The sequence below is a fragment of the Olea europaea genome, chromosome 8, assembly GCF_002742605.1.
Source record: "Olea europaea var. sylvestris chromosome 8, O_europaea_v1, whole genome shotgun sequence".
NCBI lineage: Eukaryota > Viridiplantae > Streptophyta > Magnoliopsida > Lamiales > Oleaceae > Olea > Olea europaea.
Genome location: NC_036244.1, coordinates 12,871,906 through 12,880,482, shown reverse-complemented (window position 1 = coordinate 12,880,482; position 8,577 = coordinate 12,871,906). Strand labels below are relative to the sequence as shown.

Sequence of the window (8,577 nt, the reverse complement as noted above, 5' to 3'; positions counted from 1 at the left end):
TCAACAAATTGAAATAAGTCTTCATTGGAAGATCTTGTGACTAAATTGGCGAAGATCTCTACAAAATACATACAAAGAACGGATAAGGCCTTGCAAGTTCAAGGAACTGCCATCAAGAACTTGGAAAACCAGATGGGACAAATAGTAAAAGCACTCTAAAAAAGACGGCGAGGAGCATTACCAAGCGACACTGAGATAAGTCCTAAGCAGCAAGTAATGGCAATAAAAGTTGTGGAAGGTGAGGAGATTGAAGCAATCACCACACGCAGTGGGGTTAAACTTCCAGAAATTACAGTTGAAAGACGGGTGATAGAAAATAAAAAGGCACATTTTAAAGATGAGGAGTAGGTAGATAAATCTGAACAACTAGACCAAGTAGTTCTATCTCAAGAGCTAGAAAATCTACAGGTCAAGGCAACCATTCCTATCAAACCTTATGTACCTCCGGTCCCATTTCCGCATAGATTACAAAAGAGGAAGTTGGAAGATCAATTCGCAAGGTTCTTGGACAACTTCAAGAAGTTTCATGTCAACATCCCACTGATTGAAGCTATATATCAAATACCAAATTATGCAAAGTTTTTGAAGGAGGTCCTATCCAAGAAGAGAAGGCTTACAAATTTTGAGACCATCAAGTTAAATGAGGAGTGTAGTGCCATCTTGCAGAACAAATTACCTCATAAATTACGAGACCCAGGGAGTCTCAAAATACCTTACTTAATAGGAAAAGATTTGAATTTTAATTACTTATGTGATTCAGGAGCAAGTATAAACTCAATGCCTTTCTCTGTATACAGGAAATTAGGATTGGAAGAGCTAAATGACACATCCATATCCCTTCAATTGGCAGACAGATCAATTAAATACCTAGGAAGAGTGGTTGAGAATGTGCTCATTAAAGTGGACAACTTCATATTTTCCATTGATTTTGTTGTCCTAGATATAGAAGAGCCATGAGATGCAGCGTTACTTATCTTGGGCAAATCCTTTCATCAACAAGTCGAGCTTTCATGGACTTTGAAAGTGGCGAATTGACGTTGAGAGTGAAGGATAAGCAAGAGAAGTTCAAGATCTACAACACTATCGAGAATCCATTACATGAAGAATCAGCAAAAAGGCTAAGGAAGAGTACAAGTATATTGCTACGAAGGTATAACAAGGCTCGAGAGAGATGGAGCCTAAACATCTAGTGAGCGTTGGACGAGAGAAGAATGGAGAGTTCAAAGTTTGGAGGGCAAAACGAGGATGCAAGGTCAAAAATTGTAAGGAGTGCAAAAGCTCTAAACACCTATTTAAGCCACCGTAATTAATTCATCCATACAGTCTAGCTAAAGACTATAAATTAAGCGCTTATTGGGAGGCAACCCAATCTTCTAACTCTTTTATTTATTTTGCTTTCTGCATCGCATAACATATAAATTTGTTTTGATTACTAGGTTGCAATAGAATTAGGCACATTTTAATTTGTATGTATCACCATCCTTAATATTCCTGTTAGGCCATTGAATTTATTATTGGTATTTTGATTGTTTAGGCTAAGTAATACATGTTCTAGATTACTTGATTTTTAATGTTTGATTTGACTGCTATGTGCAGTTACAATACATCGTGAAACACTCAAACCAAGATAGACCCAAGGGAAAAACATGATGAGAAAAATTTCTTAGCCGTCCCACATTCAACAAAAAATTCAATGAGTGCTTTCTTCTTTTTCTTCCCTACCCCTTTATGTGCTTACTTATACTTTATGATATTGAGGACAATGCCGATTATTAAGTTTAGGGATGGAATAAACTTTTAATTTTTGTTTTTCGTATGTTTTGTGTTTTTGTGTGTTTGTCTTAGTAAAGAAGAAGAAGAAGAAGAAGAAGAAGAAGAAAACCGAAAAAAATTGAAGAATTTCAAAAAAAAATAATCTCTTTTAATTAGTTGTATGCTTGTGTGGATTAGACAATTTAGCTAACAATAATGATTCATTTGAGATTTGGTGTTAATTTATAAACTGTGGATAAGTTGCATGCTAGATTGATTGAAACTTAAACTTGCAAAACTTGATATTATACGCGCACAAAAATTGAGTTTGACATGGTGATGTAATGAGTTATTTCGTGCTCTAAATACATTGATTTAGTTGGACATAGATGCTTTACCCAAATCATGCTAAACTAATTAACCTTAGACCAAATTTAGCACAGCTTGGGGTGATTTTACTATTGTAGGCAGATGCAGATCTGAATGTGGATTCCTTGTGTAAAAAAAAATAAAATTGTGTGGATTGTCAGAGATAAACATGATAAAATTAGGTGAAAGTATTGAGTTGGAGGTCAGTTTTCTTGAATAGGTGTATGATAAGGGACATTGCACTAATCAAGACATATATTTTAAAATTTAAAACTTCTCTTTGAAGCCTTTATGATTCGAGCAATTAAGTCTGTAAAGGTATCTTAAAACATGATGCCTTAAAGTCGTTTGATTTGGGAGTCATCGGCTTAAAGCTCGCTACATGGGTCATTTGGAAAGTAATCGGACATAAAGTTGCCCTTAAAAATAAACATAAACATAAAAATAAAAATAAAAATAAAAATAAAAATAAAAATAAAATAATTGTACTTTTCAATGCCTTTTTGACTCGGGTTATTAAGCTTGTAGGGGTATTTAAAAACTTGGTGCCCTAAATTTGTCTAACTTGTGAGTTATCGACCTGAAGCCTGCTATATGGGTCATCTATAAAACTTAAGGGGGAGTGCAAAAGAAAAAAAAAAGAACAAAAAAAAATAAAATAAAAAAAAAGCACTAAATGCCTTGTTAAGTCCTAACACTTGTTCGAGCGAGTTTGACTTTCGATGAAGGATAATTAGCCTAATTGAGTCTTGATGGTCGAAGTGATCAAATAATTGGAGAATCCTTATTCATTGATATGTTGACTTGCAGCTAGTGACGTCCACCTAAATTGGAGAGGGTGAGGATACTAATGAAAAACTCAACCTTAGATCACACGCTGGGAGAAGAGTGAAAAAGAATAAGTTTGGAGTTGTGTGAATCTTACGAGAGATAATGATATATTTGACCACAGAGGATCGGGAATTGAAACAACTTGTGTATTCATGATTGATTACTTAATTCTTCATACATACGTCAATTTTGTATTGGTAAAGTGGACATTAATTTTGGTATTGCAACCTAGAAGCTGATAGTATATTTAATATTATAATTTCATATCCCAAGGTAAAAAGCTAGATTATCCAATCAAAATATTTTGTATGTTTGTGTGTTTGTTAAGTTAGGTTATGATTTTGTTTGAGGACAAACAAATGTTTAAGTTTGGGAGTGTTTGATAAGTGTATTTTATACACTTATGTAGTCCTAAAAATATCGACATTTAATAGTTTTTTAAAGTAATTATAGCCTAATTTACTGTATATTTCATTTATTAGGTAAAACTCGATGGCTGAAAGTTAAATTGAAAGAAAGAAGCGAAAAATGACGAAAAATGGTGAAGTACAAAGTTGAGGACCAAATTGTAAATATCCGATGGTTGAATTGAACCATAAGAGATATTTTAAATATTGATGGGAGTCAATTGGATGCAATTAGAAGTAAAAAAGGAAAGGAATATCATCAGAATATTACCATAACTCAACTTCCAATTACTCATATATTTTCCAGATTTTTAGTCAAAGATTTTGATCAATTTTTGGCATAGTAAACGTCCAAATTGGAAAATACCAATCTCTAGGAAAGTTTTATCCCTTTTAGTTAGCTTTCCAACTCATTTGAATCAACTCAATCGGATATCGGGAGATAAAGTTGTGATCAAAATACTGACTACTGTGCAAAGACAAAAAATCTGCACGCGAGTGTAACTTTCCTTGTTCGACTGGAACTCTTTTGGTAACCAATTTGGACGTGATTTTTCATCAATTTTCGACTCCTACAGATACCCAACAATATAATATATCAACGGGGGCTCTCATAAATATCTCTTATATATAATATACTCCAATATTCATCAATTATTATCATTAAAGGAGGATAATTCATTATTTTTGTGAAAGAATTGAAGGAGATTTGTAAGAATTCAATCAAGTGAAGATTCAAACTTGGTATTGGACAAAGACGAGAGAGCGCAAGTGGAGATTCATTAAGAAACTATTGAAGAGATTCAATATTTCAAGATTTATCTTCATCTTCATAATTTATCAAAAATTCGGGTTATGTCTTTCCACTTATATATGATTTCTTGTAATTTCAATATTTTAGGCTAATTTTTCATATTTCTAGGATGTGATGAACCCTTCTTAGAAATTTTAAATTTGAATAATTTAATTGACATTAATTTGTTTAATTGTTTGGATGTTTATTATCGTTTTCATGCTTTTCAATTAATTGGTCACTGGTTGAATTGTTTGCAGATTTATTTGTTATCGAGAGAGACAATAAGATCCTTAGCACAAAATAATAAATATTGTGAGGTTCGATAGAGGATAAAGATATACATCTATGCTTCATATGATTTTTATAAGATGTTCTAGCTCGTTTAATGTGTTCATCATGTTCGCATATTTCATCAAGGGATAGGAAGGTCATATGAGGATAATAGATTTGATAACTATCGAGAGAGGTTTTCAATTAAAATAGGAACATTGACCAACAAGCATGATTTCAAGTTGTCAATTTAAATTGTTGAAGTAAAAATGGATTAATAAGGGGGATTTTACATCTTAGCAATACTTCTCGCGAATTTGATAAATTTTTACTTTGCTTTTAATTTAGTTGCCAGATTTAACATTGTTTAGTCACAACTTGATTTTGCTATTCGATTAAGGATATTATTAATTTTAACTGGATCGAACACATAGTCCTTATGGGTTCAACACTCTACACACTATTATATTACTTGTTTACGATCCCGTTCACTTGCGGGTAATCAAACAATCACTATTTATGGAATTTCTTACAACTGCAACATCTTGACCAACGATATATTACTAGAATTTTTGCTAGTGTATTGGCGTTAGAGCTTTTGTTGGATCACAAATTATGTGTTAGATTGAGTTTTCCTAATAGATAGAGCTCATTGTGTGTGAAGGCACACTTCGTGAATTTCTTTTAGAAATTCTTCTTGGGGTATGAGCTTTTTGAAGTGTCTTTGAAATGTTCTTGGAGTGGTTTTGGAACAGTTATTGGTTGTTTTTGCACTATTTATTGTTCTTGGTATCTCGTTGTCACTAATTTTCTTAGATGGTTGTTTTAGTTTGGATTTCTTTTTCATGGGCACAAGCGTTGTCATAGTTGCTAATTATGATTGCAAATTGATGCTTTTATCATCATCAACTTGAGAAGGGGTTGTCAATAAGATCGAATAAGATTATAGAGATCGTCGAAAACTACGGTTATGTGTCTATTTTATCATTATAATTGTATTACATGTAGATAAATTGTTTTTACCATATTTTAATTATAGGTTACCATAGTTAATATTGTAATTGATTGCTACCATATTTTGTTGTGATTTTAATTCTATATAATGAGAGAACCTCTCATATCGAGGGATATCGAATTTTATTAAATATATTTGTTAATGGCAAACCTTATCCAAACATTCAGGACATTATAATATTTTTAAAATCTGCCCTCATCCAACATTATTATTATTTTTTTTAATTTTCAAATCAATTTATGCAACACTGGGCTCACATTTTCCTTGTAATCAATTTCTTCTCTACAAATCTCAAATCTAGCTTTCACCTCCCAGAGTATAAAAGTCATTTTCTTTCCCAAGATTTTTTTTCCTACCTCTCTTCATTCTTCAATATCTTTATCAAAATATTTTTGTCTCTCATATAAGTCCACCTGTAATGGAAATTACATTAGTAAGAATAGAAGCAAAAACATTTCTTTATTGGGTTTCAAGTGGTCAAACTTCCTTCACCTGAACTAGAACTTGATTTAGCAGTTGTTTTCAAAAGGGATGAATGCAAATAAAAAACATCCCTTTAAGAAGCTGAATTGATGAGTTGAGATTATCGATGAAGTGTCACTCAAACTCAAAGTTAGCTAATTCTAGAATATAATCAACTCTCCATCATAACCCCTCCACCTCCCAAGAAAAATATAGATTAAACAAAAAGTACAAGTTAACTATACAACCAAATCAATGTAGGATTGTTAAATGACAATCATGTTACATGTACAAGTTTGACACTTTTCCATGTGACAGATTTACACCATCAATTTTAAACACATCCATCCCATCATGTAATGATTGAGCTGAACCTCAACCAAAACCAACCAAAATCACCACAATCAAGAAGAAGAAAATTAGTTGGAATTTGACAACTCAAGCTGTAACTATATTGATTGAACCAAAAGTAATTACAATAAAGAAGAAAGGATGAGGGATATTACATAGAATTGGGAAAGAAGAAAGAGGTACAAATTTCTGACAATTTTACATTTAATTCCCCTCCTCCCTCCATTTGGTTAAGAGAAGAAACGTGTTTGTCAATTAAATGTGTTCACGTGATGACAATTTAAACTAGGGATGGCAACGGTTCAGTTTCGGTTCGGTTCAGTCAAAACTATCACCGAACCTTTAAATTTTTTGCCATATCATAACCGCACCATAACCACGTAAATCGGTTGGGTTCGGTTTGTATCTCGGTTCAGCTCAGTTCGATTCGATTAATAACCACGAAAATAAATTTTTTTATATGTCCATCCGTCAAATTGATATAAAACAATTTATGAAAAGAGAGTGAATGAAAACAAAAACACAATATTCCAAACGAAATACAAACATTATCCCAAATTCCAATTGCATAATACAAATTTAACAAACAATATTATGAATATAAAAATACTAAACTTTTCCTTCATTCTTGATTCTTGTGCATTGTAGTTACTTGATTCATGCTCAATAATTTAATAGATTCAACCTTAACTCATATTCAATCTTCATTCTTCCCCACAACTCTTACTAGCATAGATCACCACTCAAAATTAATACCTATAACAACGATCCTACCTAATCCAGAATGCTTTTAACTAAGATTTAAATAAAAAATGTACCTCTTCGTCAACTTCCTCCTCAGTAAACATTGACATCCCTAATAAAAGAACGAATTTTTTTAAGCGAGTAATCAGTTTGGTTTCGGTTCGGCGACATAAATACCATACCCGCATCGCCACGAACCGATTCATTAAAATCAAATACCATATCTGCCCTGTTGCACTATCGGTTTAGTTTTTTAAGCCCCATTCGGTTCGGTTAACTGCGATTTTCCATTTTAACGGTTCAAATTGCCATCTCTAATTTAAACTTAAGTAAAACGGCATCGTTTAGTAACTTGATTAGAAGATTTTTTGAAAACCATTGGCTCTTGTTCTTCTTTTCCCACTCGCGCTCTGCCTCTGCCACCATTTTTTGTTGATTGTTACATTCATACCCCTTAAATTAATCTTGTCTCCAAGGTCGAAATTGAAGATACTACTCCTGAATGGTTGTAGCATCTTTCCGTGTAGCTTCATCTATGTTAGGATTCTCCCAGTAGATTAACCATTAAGTCGTAGCTTGGTTATTGCATTTGACAATGCGAGTTTGTAAGATCACAAGGCGTTTACTGTCAGGTTGTTCCGATTCGCCACCTTCTGGATTCAATAGAATAGGTTTATCTTTGTTCCTCAGTTTCTTCTTAAGTAATGAAACATGAAAAACGGGGGTGAATTTTAAAAGTAAGTGGTAATTGTAGTTCATAAGCCACCTGCCTAATCCTTATGATGATTTGGTAAGGCCCATAGTACCTAGCAGCTAATTTCGAGTTGATCCTCATTACCACATATTGCAGTCTGTAAGGTAGAAGTTTCAAATAAACCCAATCTCCCACTTGAAATTTCCTTTCCACACTGTGTTGATCAGCATAAAACTTTATTCTTGCTCTAGCTTGAGCTAAATGCTCTTGTAACAAAAGATCCATCTGATGTCTTTCTTAAAGTAACTCCTCTACAGCCGCCACATTAGTTTGTTGCTAAGGTCTTAATGCTAGCATGGTGGCTTAATGCCATAAAAAGCTTCAAAGGGACTCATGTTGATGGTAGTATGGTAGGTGGTGTTGTACCACCATTTTGCTAGAGATGCCAATTAAAGCATTATCTAGGCTAATGAAAGGTCATACACCTTAGGTACATCTCCAAGCAATGGTTTAGCCTTTCTATTTGCCCATTTGTTTGTGGGTGGTAAATAGAGCTTAAATGCAGTTCAATGCCCAACAATTTGAATAGTCCCTACCAAAATCCACTAGTGAAGACTATCTCTATATGCTACCATACTTTGAGGAATTCCATGTAATGTATAAGTGTTATTAAATATATTTGCCACAATGTAAGTAGAAAAGTGGTGTGACAAGGCAATGAAATGCCCATATTTAGTGAACCCATCCAACACTACTAGTATAATAGTTTTTCCTCTTGAAAAAGGCAACCCTTCAATGAAGTCCATGGATATGTGGCTCCAAGAATATTGTAGCTCAGGCAATGGTTGTAATAGTCCAGGTTATGGAACATGCTCCTTTTTGCATC

At 33.3% G+C, this 8,577-nt stretch overlaps 1 protein-coding gene across 1 annotated transcript; it reads left to right on the top strand.

Annotated features, from left to right (window-relative positions):
- Positions 1-216: 216 nt before the first annotated feature.
- LOC111398300 lies at positions 217-957 on the top strand. Its single transcript, XM_023025219.1, has 2 exons — positions 217-306; positions 349-957. The coding sequence occupies exons 1-2, from the start codon at positions 217-219 to the stop codon at positions 955-957; spliced, it is 699 nt and encodes a 232-aa protein (XP_022880987.1).
- Positions 958-8,577: the final 7,620 nt, after the last annotated feature.